General features: G+C 38.4%; 2 protein-coding genes across 3 annotated transcripts; one reads left to right on the top strand and one right to left on the bottom strand.

The window, feature by feature from the left end:
* Positions 1–5,612: 5,612 nt before the first annotated feature.
* LOC121325974 (zinc finger protein Pegasus-like) lies at positions 5,613–9,367 on the bottom strand. Its single transcript, XM_041269079.1, has 4 exons — positions 9,074–9,367; positions 7,732–7,904; positions 7,194–7,376; positions 5,613–6,810 (listed from the first exon to the last, which is right to left on the bottom strand). The coding sequence occupies exons 2-4, from the start codon at positions 7,862–7,864 to the stop codon at positions 5,852–5,854; spliced, it is 1,275 nt and encodes a 424-aa protein (XP_041125013.1). The 5' UTR covers positions 7,865–7,904; positions 9,074–9,367; the 3' UTR covers positions 5,613–5,851.
* A 384-nt stretch (positions 9,368–9,751) lies between these two features.
* On the top strand, positions 9,752–17,095 carry LOC121325972 (short/branched chain specific acyl-CoA dehydrogenase, mitochondrial-like). 2 transcript variants are annotated; one of them, XM_041269077.1, is made up of 11 exons: positions 9,752–9,851; positions 10,256–10,430; positions 10,585–10,685; positions 11,373–11,579; positions 12,124–12,294; positions 12,881–13,006; positions 13,715–13,807; positions 14,042–14,131; positions 14,581–14,718; positions 15,054–15,153; positions 16,224–17,095. In XM_041269077.1, the coding sequence occupies exons 1-11, from the start codon at positions 9,819–9,821 to the stop codon at positions 16,298–16,300; spliced, it is 1,311 nt and encodes a 436-aa protein (XP_041125011.1). In that variant the 5' UTR covers positions 9,752–9,818; the 3' UTR covers positions 16,301–17,095. The 2 variants fall into 2 exon arrangements, with proteins under 2 accessions (XP_041125011.1, XP_041125012.1); XM_041269078.1 differs by lacking the exons at positions 9,752–9,851; positions 10,585–10,685 and having other exon boundaries at positions 10,342–10,430.
* Positions 17,096–18,811: the final 1,716 nt, after the last annotated feature.

Here is an 18,811-nt window from a genome sequence, read left to right as displayed (position 1 = left end):
ATATTTTTCTAATACAATATACTATCAGGAATGCAAAATATATACGCTCTAAACAGCATTTAAAACACAACTGTTTACATGTTGCATTAGGAAAAGCAGAGGCATGGTGTACTGAAGCAATTTTGTATTTTGCATTTGAATACAGCTGCATAAATGCAATGCAGTTAGGATTAGTGTATTATTATGCAGTGGCTACTGTTCCCTTTTCACATCTGACATGCTTTTCTTTGGAAACAACCTAGGTTAAGCCAAATACACTGAAAAAAATACTAATTATATGCAATGATAAGATGATTCTGAGTCCATACCAGATACATGCAAGACACGTGACACCATAAAATGCACATCTCATGAATATTCACTGTATAACATTACTACACACACTCATAATAAGTTGTTAAAGGGTGGTTAGCGTCATAAGTAACCCATGACATTTTAGCCAGTTGCTTCCCTGTAGTGCAGACTACACAACTCTGTTAAACTATTGGTTAGTAGTATTTTTGGTAGGCACTTAAAACTCTCAAACTGGTGTGTGGATCCCCCATCCATTCTGGTACTTTTCAAAGCTTAGCAAAATAAGTAATTTAAGCACAGCTTAACAAAAACAATCCTAGACTACAAATTGACTACCACCTTATTAGAAATATGTTAACTTGTAGTTAAAACTTTCATTTTTTGTTATTACTTATTAGATACTGCAAACTTGAAGCTGCCACAACCTGGGACAAGTCAACATATACATACAATCTTCATCCAATGAAAAACAAAATGTGCACTGTAGTTTTTTACACCTGTGATGGGGGCATTTTATCTACCCCTTCATGAGAAAGGGCTACACTGCTTCCCAGTATGTCTATATATTGCAGTTATGGTGGCATACTAGTTCACGTGTAATTTCATCTAAACCATCAAAGTCAGAAATGTTCTTAGCTGAAAAGTAAAACTATACAAAAACAAATTAACACATTTTGGGCAATTTTTTAAATCAATAGTGACTAGGAAGGTAATTATTTGTGTAGCTTTTATTGCCCATTTAATGCAGTGTGGCTTGAGAATGTAAACACCTTGCCTATAGAAGGTATACAACCCTTTCAATCTTTTCACCTTTTGTTGCCTTATAGCCTGGAATTAAAATACATTAAAATAGTTTTTTTTTTCCATTTATCTATACATCCTACCCCACAACTTCCAAGTGAAAAAAATATTCTAGAAATTTGTAGAAAATTAATTAAAAAATAAAACTGAAATGCTTGGTTGGATAAGTGTCCACCCCCTTGTAATAGCAATCCTAAATTAGCTCATGTGTAACCAATCACCTTCAAAATCACACACCAAGTTAAGTGGCCTCCACCTGTGTTAAATTGTACTGATTCACATGATTTCAGGATAAATTCAGCAGTTCATGTAGGTTCCCTCTGCTGCAACCATGAGCACCAAGGCACTTTCAAAAGAACTCCGGGACAAAGTTGTTGAAAGGCACAGATTGGGGGATGTGTATAAAAAAAATATCAAAGGCCTTCAGAATCCTTTGGAGCACGGTCAAGATGATTATTAAGAAGTGGAAGGTGTATGGCACCACCAAGACCCTGCCCAGACCAGGTCGTCCCTCCAAACTGGATGACCGAGCAAGGAGACTGATCAGAGAGGCTACCAAGAGGCCAATGGCAACTTTGCAAGAGCTACAGGCATTTTGGGCAAGACTGGTCAAAGTGTGCATGTGACAACAATATCCCAAGCACTCCACAAATCTGGCCTGTATAGGAGGGTGGCAAGAAAGAAGCCATTACTGAAGAAAGCCCACCTTGAAGTTTGAAGTATGAAAAAAAACACTCAGGAGATTCTAAAGCCATGTGGCAAAAAGTTTTGAGGTCTGATGAAACTAAAATGGGACTTTTTGGCCTAAATGCAAAGTGTTATGTTTGGCGCAAACCCAACACAGCGCATCACCCAAAGAACACCATCCCTAATGTGAAGCAATGTGGTGGCAGCATCACATTATGGGGATGTTTCTCATTGGCAGGGACTGGGGCACTTGTCAGGATAGAAGTGAAAATGAATGGAGCAAAGTACAGAGTCCTTGAGGAAAACCTGCTGCCCTCTGCAAGGAAGCTGAAACTGGGGCGGAAGTTAACCTTTCAGCATGACAAAGACCCAAAGCACACAGCCAAAGCTACACTGGAGTGGCTAAGGAACAAAAAAGAAAATGTCCTCGAGTGACCCAGTCAGCTCCAACCTAAATCCAATCAAAAATTTGTGGCATGACTTGAAGATTGCTGTCCACGAACGCTCCCCAAGGAACTTGACAGAGCTTGAATAGTTTTGTAAAGAATGGTCAAATATTTCCAAATCTAGGTGTGCAAAGTTGGTAGAGACTATCCCAAAAGACTCACAGCTGTAATTACTGTCAAAGGTGCTTCCACTAAGTATTAACTTGGGGGGGACGGGACGATTTATCCAATTATGATCCTTCAGTTTTGTATTTTTAATATATGACTTTTTTCCCCCCTTAACTGTGTGGAGTATGCTGTGTAGATAAGTGGAAAAAAAAAGTATCCTTTAAATGCATGAAACTCTGGGGCACTAACACACCAAAATGTGAAAAAAGTTCAAGGGGGTGTAGACTTCCTATAGGCACTGTATATAATACATGGATGAAGGCTATATTTGCATCCTGAGCCATTTGAAAAAAAGGCATAATGCCACAGTAGTGACATCAAAAAAGTGGTGATTCCTCTAGAGGAAAATATACTTGAACTTTGACCCACTCGACTCCTCGAGATATTCACTTTCAATTCAAACACAGAATGTCTTTTTCAATCACCAGACAACACCCACAGTACAGAAATGTTCATTAATGATCAACAAAACGAGAATACGTTAAAAAAAAAAAAAAAAGATGTAAAGCTGGTACATTTGTATCACAGAAAAACTGGAGAGGAACGGGAACTTAAAACAAGATAAAGGCAATCATCCAAATAAAGCTGAAGCAATAATGGATGGCGACATAGAACATCTGTACAGCACTGAAACACCAAGTGTAAAAAATCAAACAACTACTGCTGAACCTCGTCTTCTTTAATATTAGCACCACAAGGGTATCAATGTATTATAAAAAATAATAGACAAGCTTCAGTGAGTTACAGCAATTCCATCTCTGGTTTTTCTGTGGCAGTTTATAAGTTACTTGACCTTCGGTCACAGAAACCCTAGATGGAATTATTTTCTTTTAACTCACTGAAGCCCATCTATATCTATCTATCTACACAGACAGACAGATAGCTGGATAGAAATAGATAGAAACAGTCAGCGCCGCATAATCGGGATACTGATAATTGGGATTGCTGTTTAATGGGATACAACTCTGGGAGAAGGTTTTTCCCCTAATGCTATTTATGTCGTTTAATTGGAATATAGTATTTACAAATAATGAATGGAGATCACTTTTCAGAGCAAGACAGGTCGCGTAGCACAGTGAGTATGTGATTACGCTATGCCTTGTGTAAACTGCGTAAACCACGTTGAACTCTTGAAGAAGGAGTCATCCTGTGGTTTCTTAGGCTGCTGTTGCAAAGAAAGTTGCTGTGTCAACATCGCAGGTGCGATTCATTTTGTTTAGGAATAATAATAATTAAAAAAAAAAAAAAAAAACATTGACTTGTACTTTGAATTATGTATTTAACATTTAATTAGAATGTGATGTGATTTCATTATTTTTCTTTTCATTAAGTATAAGAAAACATGTGACTAAGGTCATCTCAACTGCCTCTCATTTAACTGGGACAGTGGTTTATTCAGGATGTTTTTCCTTCTCCCGAGGCGTCCTGATAAAGTGGCGACAACTGTGTGTATATCACACACACATACCCAGTAGAGTCAAAAAGCAATTTGGCAAGTCTTTCAATGGGCAAAAAAACAGATGTTGTCAATTTACAAAAATAAAGAAAGTTCTGATAATTAAGTAGGACCCTGTTTTATGTACTGTACTGCAGTGTAGAATGGACTAGATGGCATTTGCAATTATACTTATGTAACCAAAGCACAATGGCAACACAAGGATAAACAAAGAAAAGTTACGGGTTTGTTTTAAAAACAAAGTTAATCCCAACACATTATTAAATTAATAATTTTCAAGGCATAATTAGTGATGTAATAGGTATTTACAGCACAACACTTCCACACACACAATAAAATGTGCAAGTTACTGAAAAAAATAAATGTTTAAAACATTCTAATAGTTGCTATAATGCACATACAAAATATGCTGTTTAAAAATACATATTTAAAAAATGTTATTGAATACTTTGGACTTGAAATGATGTGTTTGTAATTAGTTCTTAAAGGCTTTCTTTATTGTTCTCCACATCTAATGATCAATTTCAGTCATATCCCGTGGCTAATTAGAAAGTGCTGGATAATTCAGTTTAAATTCCGTATTTTCTTTTTTTTTTTTTTTAAATCAGGAAAATATACTTCTTCCTTTCATTCAGATTGTGATTTCTTTGTGAAAATCTGAAATGCGCTCACCTTTCCATCACACACTGGTAACTAAGGAATAATGCAACACAGCTGTTTCTATCTGGTACACAGCAGAGTACTCAACCCTGCTAATAAAAATGAACGTAACCGAAATGTACTTTGATCTACAAAGGGAGGGGGGGAGGTATTACTGTAACACATCTCATGACAAACAGCCCAGAAAATGCACCATGATGGACCAGAAAGTACCGATAATCCTTGCTGTACAAGTCATTTCCTTTTCATGTGGTGGAAGCACTTGAAATAATACTGTATTGTAGAATGTAGTAGCTTGGGTTTGGACAGCATTGCCTGAATGTTTTGGAAACCTTAGAGCGGCTGATGTCATAAACAAAGCCGGGCAGATATTCTTTCAGCTTCAGATGCCAGTGCTCCTCCCAAAAGTATTAATAGTGCAGACTGCGAATTGTATCAGTCTGTACTAGTTTAAAGAAGTCTTATAATGATATTTTGGTTATTCTGTAGTCAATCAGGTCTTTACAGCTCCCCTCCTTAAAAGATAATAAATGTACCTGTTAGAAACACTATTAAATCGAGCTGGTATGGTAGAGTATACAGCAGTATTATTTTATTTCTCTCACAGATGTATTTTTTCCCTAGAACATATGCCTGACAGTAGTACAGCTTACTGCATCAGGCTTAAAGAGGGCTGCTGGATATACCCTCTCTTAAGCTGCAGAGAGGACTGAAAGTCTTATTCCCCTCTGGCTAACTGTAGACCAACACCTTTTAATCCAGCACAGCAAAGATAAAGAATTACAGCAAGTTTGTAAATCACCCCAAAGGGATCTGATCCTACATTAGAAGACCTACAGGCTAGTAAGGGAGTGTGACTACAAGGCCTTAATGATATTATTAATGTAAAAAATCTCTATGAACAGCTCAAGTGTGCTGGAGCCTTTACCGCAGTGTTATCTCGTGCCTTTAGTAAAGTCAAGCTATTGTTTTAATTGCTGGATGTGCAATAATTCTTGTGCAGAAGTAATAAAGTCACAGCTTTCACGAGTACACTGATGTTGTAAGGTTTAGAGCTCCCCTTTAAAAACTATTTTATGATTACTGAGCTAAAAAAAAAAAAAAAAAAAAAAAAAAAAAAGGAAGTGACGTTGGCTTTAATTTATCTGCACCTTTTTCTAAGCAGAAAATAAGCTTACAGCCCACAAAGTTTGCTTCTCCCAAAAAAAAAAAAAAAAAATACGGATCTAATTCCTAGGATTAGCAACGAAAGCTTTCCGGGAAATTCATGGAACAGGAAAAATTAAAATTACTCTGTAATCCAACAACCACTATTATTATCATCTTTAAGGTCTTGCAGTCATTGCTGTTTATGCTGCCCCCGTGCAAAATGACAAGCAAAGTTGTACTTGTTTTTGCATTGGTACCCGCATATATTGCACTGGAAGGGGTTCTCGTAACCGTGGCAGCCCATGTGAATGGTGTACAGTATGTTATCTGCAAAGTAGGTGTCGCAGTTTTGGCAGTGGTGGAGTAGCTGGGGGTCCTGCACTGGCAGTGCAGGGGCTGGGGTGCTGGGCTGGCTGTTGCTGATGCTGGGAGTGCTAGTGTGGGCGCTGTGCTCACTGCTGGGCCCTGCCACAGGGCTGTAGTTCCTGTGGGGGTGGGGGGGAGGATGGGGCTCAGGGCTGGTGGGGGAAGGGCTCCGAGCCATGCTGGTTGACACAGTGGACACCACAGGTGTGTCTGATGGATGCTGGATCAAGAAAGGCTTCTCATCGCGGCAGACCACATCCGGGGATACAGGGGTCCGACCCTCGGGAGGCAGGCTGGAGAGCTGCCCAGCCAACGTGGAGAGCTGGTTTAAGGGGTTGTCCACCATTAAATCCTGAGGGTCCCTGGAAAGACATCCACTCCCACTGCCACTGCTCACCTGAGACCTGGTAATGCTCTCATATGCTTCAGTGTGGATGTTGGGTAGCTCATGGGAAAAGTCATTCAGATAGTCAGGCCTCTGCACCACCATGGAGGGTGGGCTGAAGTTGATGAGGAGCCGGCGGCTGAAGCCCAGGTTGCTGGACTTCTTCTGCAGGATGCTAAGCATCTTCTTGTTGGCCAGTGAGGGGCGCGTGCCCTTCATGGGTAGCATCTTGTGGCGGCGGCGGCGGTGGTGAGACAGGTTGCTGCGGTCACTGCAGCGGAACGAGCACAGTTCACACTTGTACGGTTTCTCTCCCGTGTGCGAGCGCATGTGTGCCTCCAGGTGGCGCTCATAAGCCGAGGCAAAGGGGCAGAGGTGGCAGCGGTGAGGCTTCTCTCCTGCCATTGTGGAGAAAATAAAACCATTACATTAATAAAACCTAGTAGCCCATTACTCTAAACTAAACTAAAACACAAACTGGTGTGTGTGTGTGTATATATATATATATATATATATATATATATATATATATATATATATATATATATATATATACATATTGTTTGGTTACAACCAAGATTAGATTATTTCAAGCATGTGCAGACAGCTGTTGAATGTGGCAGGATACAATATAATTTGTTTTTATTTTATTTAATGCACTTACCTGTTGAATGCCACCTTTCCAGGTGCAGTTTTACAAGACTAAGTTGTTTCTTACGGCTAGGTATTAATGTGCCACAGGGCTATTCAAGGTGTATCTGCACTCTTTAATGTACCTTACCTGTATGGATTCTGATATGCTCAATAAGGCGTGCGGTCCCCTTGCTGGCGTAATTACAGTACCGACACTTGAGCTTTCCATCATAAGTTCTCTCAAACCCATCCACCAGCATCCCCGAGCCATCCTCCAGTGACACCTCCACCGAAGGGTGGTCCAGTCCATTCTGATCATTCTCTGTCCCGGCTGTCAGCAGTGAAATTATAGGTCGGTTTTCTGCATTGACATTCAAACAACCTTAAGGCTCAGCAAGAAGATGTCTGTGTACTCTAGTTGGGCAGGCCTGACGCCCAAGGGGATCAGATGGCTAGTTTCAAGCTGAACCTCATTCACTGTAGGCTTAAGGGGGGAAATCTTGAGAACACCCCAACACTGCAGTATGTTTCTATTCAATGACATAAACAAGAGGCACATTTAGTGGGACTCTCCCAATACTATATATCATCCAGCGGATGGAATCTACACCATGCCCCCGAAACACCATGCTTTGGTAGGTGGGGTGACTACACTATATGCTCCAAGTTAGGGACACATTTCTTACCTCCCTGAAGTGCCTCCGTTTCCTTCTCCCCACTGACAGACCCAGAAATCATGTTTACGTGCTGCGTTTGTTGGGTGAGATACTCTTGAAAATCCTTCACGAAATCCAGAGGCTCTGGTTTCTTTTCGCCCATCTTATATTCTTTTGTGGGTGGTGATGGGGATGTCTTAGACCTATGAACAATGTACATACAAAGTTACTGCAGTCTTCCTAAAACACAATTTTGGCATCCAGTGCTTTTTGTATTGCTGTGCAGAGGATATAGGTCTGTCGTCAGGCCAATATAAACAGCTTAATAATGTCTTCATCAACAAAAAAGGTTTCCCTTTAGATGTATATGGTAAACAATGTGAATTGAGTAATGTGCACCGATGAAAAGAAGAGGACATGGTTCAATAACCAATTAAAATAAAAAAGTTAGTCGTAAATGTGAAAAACTGTGAAGCATCACTCTGAATTTGAATAAGATGGGCACCGGAATTTCCATAAACCTAAAATAACAATAGCAGGGCAGGATTTTTAATAAGCCTTAATACTGACTTGATACAGTATACCAACATATAGTACAACACATTCTAATGAGTAAACATCTTCAGGCTGTGCAGGATTTTAAATTATACATTAAAATTAATCTACAGCTCGGAACATTCATGTTGTAACATAAACAAGGTATCCAGATGTCCTTTGCATAAAACCAGCTGCATAAATCCAAAATCGTATTTATTATTACTGTTACTATTACCTCACATACACATACTATACACCAATGACTAGAACACAAACCTACGACAAAACGAAATGTACTAGCTACTAAAATATAATGTAATACTTGTTATGCTGACAATAAGGAAAAATATATCATGTGCCACAAAACCTGTATACACCCTCATTTGTGTTCGGTTTTAGTTAAACTCAACAGCTAACCGACATAACAGAGTAGACAGTGAGATGTCTAGTCACAAGACATTCTGTCATCTAATGTAAACAGCAACACAAAACAAATAAACTTTGGAAACGAAATCTGAAACATGTTACTTAGCAGGGAATAATTTTGAAATACATACAATAGCTGTCACTCTGGTTCCACGGCACCAGTACTAAAAGTTAAAGGATCTACCGTCAGCTATACACAGGCAGTTTAAAAACAAAAAACTCACTGCAGCTAAGGTGACGACAAACAAACAAACAAACAAACAAACAAACAAAACACTATCTGCGAAAGTATTCAATTCGTATTGAGATACTTAAGTCTCTACAGATTATTATTTATTTTCCTTGACAGATCAAATATATTCCAGTTAATTTGTCAAAAAAAGATGTAAAAAGCTAACGGCCACCTTACCCGCAGTTCTGCTTGTTCAATGTAAATGTTTACACTCCGCTCCACATTGAAGATGACTTCCGTCGAAATCGACCAGCCTTCCTCCATACACCTTCTTCTCCGCAGATAGAAACGGATTCGTGGCTCGGAGAAGAAGAAGAAGAATATTGTAATTTCTATTCAATAATAACTAAGTGAAGTATTTCCATGGAGACACTGAACCATTCGACCAACCCAAAACAAAACGGAAAGCAAGGTTGAGCTTCTGGGGTGAAAGTTCAGTCCAGCAGGAAAATAAGCTCTACAGGCAACAGTGCTCGCACGGAGTGACATGAGGAAAGGTTCCCAGCCAAAAAAAGTGTTATGGAAAATACGCATAGCGGTGTTTGGTCATTTTAACAATTTGATCAAATACACCAAACAAGCAAACAAGAACAGTAGTATTATCATATATGTTCAGATGTGACGGTAATATTTTCGCCAAGAGGCGATGGTTAGGGGTTCATAAATGTGACAGTGAAATTAAGCTAAAGCTAAACTAAACGCGTACGTATCTACAGTAAAATTCCTAAAACACCCAATCATTATGGAGAACTGTATTATATGATTAAATATGAAGACATATATACATAATAATAAACGCCACGTTTAATTTCCATACAATTGCTTAGTTCTGTACTGTCGTTAAAGAAAGGGGGGCTTGGCTAAAACACTAAATTCTCGCGAGTTAATCTGGGTAAAAAAAAAAAAAAAACAAAACAAAAAAATGGCAGCTCCCTTAGTGAGAAACTGCTTTAAGGTGAGTGAAGGTTTTATCAGAGAAAACAAAGACAAGGAAATCAACCACTTCGCGAATTTGTTGAACAAATATGATCTACCACTGATAATTTTGCAGCAAGGTAGTTTAGAATAGGTCGTTTGCAATATGTTGAAAAGTACTTACAGAACGTAATTCTTATACCCACATACCGTGGAGTACCATACTCACAGGACCTAGATGGTAATCGGGGTGTGCGAAACCAGTCTGTTGAGTGGTACAGTCAGTGGTAATACCGTGCCTTTCTCCTCTGATATCTCTTCACATTACCATGCAACTGGTTTTAGTTATTTATGTATTCTGCATTGTTGTTTTCAATGATCACTTCAAGTTTCATAAAGGGCATGCATTGATTATAGTAAAAAGTAAAACTCCATTGTCAACAGCTTGGAAGAAATGTTGTTAGACCATGGAGCCTGGCGTCTGCTTGGAAAGTACAGTCATCTGTAACCAGGTCTATCACATCAGAAGCAGCAGCAACAGAACATGCCAGTGCAAACGGTGTCCTTTACGCTCCCCTTCAAACTTTCACCGAAGAAGAGTCAATGATGAAGGAAGCAGGTTGGTAAAGCTGTAGACAGCAAGCACATTTATCTGTACGGATATGAATGATGTGGCACTGCGCTCAGAATAATATATATATATATATATATATATATATATATATATATATATATATATATATATATATTATATATTGTTTTTTGGTTTACAGTTAAGAAGTTTGCCCAAGAGCGCATTGCTCCATTAGTGTCGAAAATGGACGAGGACTCGCGTATGGACGAGTCAGTTATACTCGGGCTATTTGAACAAGGGGTGTGTATACTTCTACTTGAAATACTTCTGTGGTGGAAATGTTTAGAAACACATAATATGCACTTTCATCATCATAAACTGAGTCAACCTTATCTAGCTCATTGGTCATACATGCTAACAGTGTATATGGTCAGGACAGTCCCGATTTCCTAGCAAATGCCTCACTTCCCGATGCATAGGAAGAAAGTCCCGATATTTACCCATAGTGTGTGTGTGTGTATGTGTGTGTGTATGTGTATGTATATATATATATATATATATATATATATATATATATATATATATATATATATATATATATATATACTGTATATGCACAGTAGAATTTGTGAAAACCACACGCATCATTATGCCTGTTTTTACTGTCATGATGGTCCTGTGGTGTTGAGTTGGGGGGATACTCATTATCATATAATAGACATATTTTTTGCGTATGACCCCTCTCATGTGTATGATGATATGAAATTGTTGTCATACAGTACAGTAGTCATCTGTGAAAGAGACAGCACATGGCAAAATAAGATGTACCGGAATGTTCTGAATCCTGGCATTTTCATTTGCTGATAGTGACTTCATGATTTAGAATTGAGTTTTGTCCCCAACTTTCTTTTTAGTACTGCTGTATACCTTATGACTGAGTGCTTAAGAGTTATGGATGAAGAGCTTGTGTCTCTTACTTTGTTCCAGCTGATGGGCATTGAGATCTCAGAGCAGTACGGAGGGACTGGCTCCACTTTCTTCTCTTCCATCCTGGTCATCGAGGAGCTGGCTAAAGTGGACCCATCAGTGGCAGTGCTGTGCGATATCCAGAACACTCTCATCAACACCCTGTTCAGAGACCATGGGACTGAGGAGCAGAAGCAGTGTTATCTCACCAGACTGGCCAACGACATGGTGAGGAAGCTTGGATTCCCATTAGTTACAGAACATTGACCCCAATATTCCATGGAAACTACTGCAGGGATGGGACATTAGATTCCTATTGCATAGCAGTTTGATCCATTCCTGGTTTTACTAAGCATTTAATAAGACACTCCTGAGCTTGTTCCCTATACACTGTGGCTAATCAAGCTTGTGTTAAATCCAGAAATGGGTCTAACTGCTAGGCAATAGGAGTCTTATTTCCACAATTGCACTGTTACAAAACTGTTGTCCTCAACTTAACTTTGCTATGTTGTTATAGTTAGTTTTTTCTGTCTATATTATGTAACATGTATGAAAGGGCCAAGTTTGAAGAAAGGTTGAGCCCATCATTATTTGTTTATTTATTTCTTGTGACGATGCCTTTTTTTTAAATAGGATTAGCTCAAATATGTATACAAAATCTTTCAAGACCACAAAAGTCTCTTTTATTGGTGGCACTGAGAAAAACATCCCCAATAAAACATAGCCTTCCAGTGTCAGTCTAAATCCCCTTGTCTTTTTTTCATTATTGTAGATAGGGAGTTTCTGCCTTTCAGAGGCACAGTCTGGCAGCGATGCTTTTTCATTGAAAACCCGAGCTGACAAGCACAAGGACTACTACACCATCAACGGGTCCAAGCTGTGGATTAGCAATGCGGAGCAGGCTGGCGTGTTCCTGGTTATGGCTAACATAAACCCTTCTGCTGTAAGTAAGAACAACTTCTAGCACTGAATAGGAATCTGCACTTGCTTGGAATGCCATAAACTACAACAGTTTAACCAGAAGTTGTAAGGAGAAGGGCAATCTATCAAAACAAACCACTCAAAAACAGTGGGACAGGGTCATATTATATATTTGTGCAAGTAGAGATATGAAATAAACAACAACACCTTCTATTTTGTGGGTGAAATCACTACCCCTTTTAAAGGTGTTTTTTTAATTTATTTTTTTTACCTTGTGTTTGAATGGGTTTGCTCCAGGTTGAGTCAGAATATTATAACTTCTGTATTCTTTTGACTGGATGAGTGAGCGCACAGGGCTCAAAACAGAAAAAAAACACATTATGATTGGGGCTTGGACTTAAAGATATGAAACTTTTGAGCTGTCAGTGTTGAACATAATATTCCCCTTTTGAGCACAGGTTTCTAAAGTGTTCTGCAGGTGGATTGCTTTTATTATGTCTTCACAAGAATGCATATGATCATGACAACACTGGACAATGGGTTTCTAAGCCTTGAAGTGTCCATTTGTGGTGGCATGGTTGTTCACCCAAATGTCCCTAATATTCCAGGGTTACAAGGGGATCACCTGCTTCATCGTGGACAGAGACACAGAGGGGCTTCACATCGGGAAGAAGGAAAACAAGCTGGGCCTCAGAGCATCGTCAACCTGCCCCCTGACCTTTGACAATGTTAAGGTAGATGATACACGGTTAGGAAACTCCACCCTTTACCTTCTACAGTTTTTCTATGTGTGGCATTTTGAATCAGACTGTACTGCATGCTGCTAAAGGTGAGCGAGCGAGTTGATTCACAAAATATATTACTTGTGCTTCTGGAACCTCCCTGAAGTAACAGCTTAGACTACCGAGGAAGGTAGCTATTTGCCCCTGTCTGCAATACAGAGAGCTCTCTTAAGGAGGGCTTGTCACATGTCGTTAATGGGCACATTGTTGACAGTGGGTGACATCATTGGAGAACAATAACATAGATGTTTAAATATTTGAGTTAAGAAATGATATCCTCTCGTATTCAATGAAGAAAAACAGTTAAGCATTCTGCACCCATCACATCTCGCATTTCATGTGAGAATCACATAACAGAGAAAAGAGCCTTAAATAATGAAAGAAAACATCCTGTTTCTAGTGCATGGATTGGATTATAAAGACTTGTCAGAGATGAATTTAGCAGCAGTTTTAATAGCGTCTTAGCAACAGCACAATAAAGAATCTGCCTCATGAAATAAAATTAAAAAACAGCATTTAGGGTCCAATTGAAATAAGTTTTAGCTGGGAGGAAAAATCATGCAGTAAACAAAGTGTGCATGCAAACTTTTTAGAAGTTTGAATAGAAGCCAGATACTTTAAACTCAAAAAAAATGTCTGTGTTTTTTAATGAATCCACAGGTTCCAGAGAAGAATATCTTGGGGCAGTTAGGCCAAGGATACAAGTATGCAATCGGAATGCTGAATGAGGGGAGGATTGGAATTGCTGCCCAGGTCTGTCTGTGTGTGTGTGTGTGTTTGTGTGTGTGTGATATATGTATTTTGTAAAATATGCTTCAAGTGAATCAAAGAACTGAGCATTAAAATAATTGTTTATTCAAATTGTCAAATTTACAAACTTACAAAAGGTTGAACAAATAGAAGCTTTGTTGGCTTTATGGGTTTTATTTGAGATGCTGAAAGGTCTGGTTCTAACCTCTCAAATGAACCTTTTTGTTTTCTCCAAAGATGCTGGGCTTGGCTCAGGGCTGCTTTGACAACACCATTCCATACACCAAGCAGAGAGTGCAGTTTGGGAAAAGGATCTTTGACTTTCAGGTACGTTTTCTTTTTAAAATGTCAAGTCTTCCATTCTGCCAGTTTTGTGTAACCATAAACAGAACACAGGGGGCAGTATTTGTTAAAGTTTTCAGTTAACACCTGTTTGAAAAGTTCATGTTAATGTTTTGAAAGGAGACTGTGCAAGAGAAATATTACTTAGTTATTTGGTTCTAGTCTTGTTAACAGGAGGTTGTTTATTATTTATTTAGTTAATTCAAGTTTATTTAAGACTAAATAAATGCTTTGGTATTCAGAATGGCTAAACGATTAAATTCCTTAAATAAACAACAGGCAATTCCATCTCAATAATAAAGACCAGTACAACAATGAAGTACCTTTGGTAAGGTCACAGAGTAATGCGGAACTGATTTTATTTATACAGGGCAATATGATCAACTAAACCTGTAGCATTGCAAGTGTGGGGATTTGAGCAGTTTATTTTATAGGGCATGCAGCATCAAATAGCCCACGTGGCTACCCAGCTGGAGGCAGCGAGGCTGCTAACGTACAACGCAGCACGCTTGAGAGAGACTGGGAGACCCTTCATCAAAGAGGCCTGCATGGCTAAATACTTTGCTGCAGAGGTGAGCAAGAGTGCAAAGCCTGGTGTCCCGTGTGGCTCACTGTGGGGGCACCTGCAAGTCCAGTTTTTCATAAAAACCTCTGTCACTGGTCTAGATCAGACAGCGACAGAAGAGAACACTTTTTCTTTTTTCTAAATGGGCAGGCAGAATGCTGTAAATGCTTTGAAAAACAAGGTGGGTGATGGACTGTGCTTTGCACTGGGGGTGCACTTTAAATGATCTTACAGGATGCATGTTTAGTCCACGAAATCCTAATTGTCCTTTTTCATTTCTGTACTTGTTTTGTCTTTAGAGAGGGTACTGTCATTTCATTCACTTCACTGTATTGTCATTAGGTCGCAACCTTGACAAGCTCTAAATGTATTGAGTGGATGGGAGGGGTTGGATTTACTAAAGATTATCCCATTGAAAAATACTACAGAGACTGCAAAATAGGTATGTGCTGTTTATTTCCTCGTTAATTGTATTCCCTCTCACCGGTGTTTTGTAATCTGTAAAAATGGTTTGGTGATCACTATAAATGTTATACTTCTTATACTTCTCTGGAATTAATGTGAATGTGTGTGGACATGCATGGAACATAGCTTTACAGAAAGGTAGGGGAAAGTATTTATTTAGACATCAAAGTTCAAGACTTTATCAAAGTTCAAGACTTCAACATAGCTGTATGCCCAGAACAAAGCACCAACAATTAAATGTCATCAATCTGTCTTAATCCTCGTGTAAGAGATGCTGACCACATTAATGACATGCTGTATGCATGTTACAGGGTGTTAGTGTTATAAACAGAGGATACCTGATGCAAAGGTACACAAAAGAGGTCACAGAAACAGACAATTCCGAGCTAAAAGAGATCAGTTTAAATTGCAACACAGTCATTTGCACAAGTTTGGAATCCAGTGCATGAAAAAGGCTTTGTGGCCCTCTTGTGCCAGCATGAATGGGGTGACCTATTGTACTCTGCAAAGCATGTAACCCAATATGATTCCCATGTGTGTTTCTGGATGTTCTGAAGCCTGGGTTTGAAAGAGCTGAAATCGGCAGCAGTAAAAGCCTGGCCCACCTCCTAAAGGACTGTCACATCAGAATGTCTCCTTTTCTTTTGACAACTTTAGGGTGGCGCTGCATACCAATGCATAGTTTGACTACTAGGCCCTACTACATTTGGTCAAGAAAGTTTTAGGTCAGCATAATGTTAATATTGTTATTATTTTTAACTTCGTACAGCAGGCTGCACAGTTAAAGAGCTGTGAGACCTGAGGTGTGTTGTTGGTTTGTTAACACTGTCATACTTGAAAACTAGGCTCAACTTTTAAGTAAAAAGGCCAATAAGGCCAGTTCTGCCATCTAGTGGGAGTTGAGGTAAGTACATTTACTCCTTTGTGGATAACAAATGTACAACATTTTATGCACTAGTAAACAACAAAACACAATTAGCCTAATATACAATATAGTCACCAAAAAAAAAAAAAAAAAAAACTTTTCATCTGCTTATTTTTTTTCAGGCACAATTTATGAAGGGACAACAAACATACAGCTTACAACAATGGCAAAGGTCATCGACCAGGAATACGAAGCCTGAGCTACATAATATATAGAGAAGCATTAGAACAGCCCAGTACAGAAGCAACATAACTAAGAGCCTTTCAGAATAAAATCAAATGTCATAACATAGTAAGAGAAATGTAAAAAATAATTTGAAAATACTTACTTGTTGTGAGATCTGTTGCATAATGTTTCTATATAAACAGTATATTGTGATTAAGAATGTTCTGTAATCTGCTTTGTTAATGTTTATAGATGTATTGAATGTTATCCTTTATTTATTAGTTACTGTTGTGCCATTGTTATCGAATTATGGTACATCATAGCACTGTAGTATTACAATCAACGTAAATACAACTTTATTGCTGACTGCAATACCAAAGTCCCGCGTATTAAATTAACAGCAGATTCCTGCAGTAAGTATAATGTAAGTTAAGGAGAGTAACTGAAACTCGGAAGGAATGCATTGCCTTAAACTCAGTTACTGGAGGCATCTCCAATTGACGAGATGAAACGTGTCATTTCCAATTCACACTTGATTTAACTCTGTGTTACTGACAATGGAGACTTGTTTCTTTTAGCTGAACCAACCCATATCATGTTTTAATATGTAACTAAACGGAATATGCCTTGCATTTATATTTAATGACGTAGTGGAAGAACTGGGAACAAGCTGAGGCACAGCTGTTCATTCTTCTTTGTATTTCAGCGCCTGTTACTCAAACTGTAAACATGATCTCTTGCTGCGTTGATAGGATGGTAATGCTTCTGGTATATACTGGGTATTTATACAATTCAGTAAAGTGGTGTTCTAATAAAGGGTGTTAAAGTGCTATTCAGTTTTTCTCATATTCTTCACCTTTATAATTCTAAAAGGAATTTCGCATGAAATGTGACTCTTTGTTTTATTCTTTTTAGTAGAACGCATGACACCCGATGGCAAAGTGTTATTCATTTTAATAAAGGTAGTCCCTGGGATATTACATCTATTCAACCACTGATTGGTACCTCCAGCACCATTTTGACCTGATCTTTGTGTCATTAAAGTGTTCTTAAGTGCCCGCTAATTTACTGGAATCACTGTCAGATCAACCTGCTGGCCATGAAGCACAAGTGTTGACACGCTTCTCCTGTCGTATCACAGTGTCTGTGACTAAGAATGTGTCAAAGCAACATTCAAGAAAAATAAGTTAAATCAGAAAATGTAGTATTGCATATCCATCACAATTTCATAATCTGTAACAGACGTTTTACATAAATAACTGGTAATTCTCAAAGTCGACTGTAATATTTTTTTTAAAAAACAATATATGTGTATATAATAAATAGGACTGCTAGTTTTGGGGTTTTATTTTTGATCACGTCCCTTTCAACATATTTTGTGCAGTTTTGCTTTCTTAATCAAACACTAATTACCAAAGGAAGCTGTTTCTTTTTACCCGCATATCTTGACTGAGTTAACAAACGCCGTTTGTATTGATCTCATCTGATGCTATTTGAACCTGCATTTCATTCTGGCTGTAATTGCCTCATTCAGCTTATTAATTTTCACTGCGTTAGTTTCTAGTAGTGCGTCTCTAATTTAAACAATCTGATATTCAGTTAAGGCTTAACAATTATTAAATAAGGTTTAAAGGGAGATGGAAAATAAAATCTGAAAACTGGAAGGCTTAATTATAAACAAAGTGCTGTTGCAATATTGCTTTTTAGCCTTGCAAGCAACAAGCATCTGGAGTGTAAAACAAGATTACCGCTAGGTGGAGCTGTGTGACAAACCAAAAAAAAAACAAAAAAAAACAGCAATCCAACAGTTCAAAACAAATAAGTGTTTTATATTTGTTATCAGCCAGAGCCTGCAGAGAATAAGGTGGAATTAGTTTACAGGATTTCATTAAAAAGCAGGTTGCTTAACTGCAAGACGCTTTGTGCTTTGCCTGGTGTCCTTTGTAGATGTTTTCTTTTAGAATTGTATTCGGCTCTTTTTTTTCAGTTCTGAACTATTTTGCACTCTCCTTTTGTAAACCACATTTATAAAATAATATTCTGCAGTATAATATGTTTTATACGCTTTAACACAATGACACTACAGCACAATGTAAACTGTTGGTGCATTCACTGAGTCCAGTCTCCTATATAGCAGTAATGGTGTAGCAGTATATTTTGAACCTGTTTTAACATAATCATTCTCTTTGAAGAATTTCAGCTCAAGGGGTGAAATGTGAGTGCTAGTGAAAATGTATGCTCCACGTTTTAGGATGCTCTTTATTTAATTGATTTTGTGAGACAAACAAACTGACCACATTCAAAATAAAGGAAAGTCCCCTGGGTTTGAACTTCCATTCAGCTAGTGGTTGGCCTATCTCATGCGACCCATTTGCTATCAAGCAGGACAGTCAATTACAACACCTTCTAATGACCTGTCACCACTAATGTTATTTTATTGCAATGTAATTATGCTCAGGTTTCAGACACAAGGAACTCAGTTTAAATAATTTACCTTCAGTGACAATAATTTATCAGTTAAAAAGAGGATTAATTAGAGCATCGC

This window comes from Polyodon spathula, chromosome 13 (assembly GCF_017654505.1).
Source record: "Polyodon spathula isolate WHYD16114869_AA chromosome 13, ASM1765450v1, whole genome shotgun sequence".
Classification (NCBI taxonomy): Eukaryota; Metazoa; Chordata; class Actinopteri; order Acipenseriformes; family Polyodontidae; genus Polyodon; species Polyodon spathula.
The sequence above is the reverse complement of the archived record's forward strand: the minus strand, read 5'-3'. Positions and strand labels throughout refer to the sequence as shown.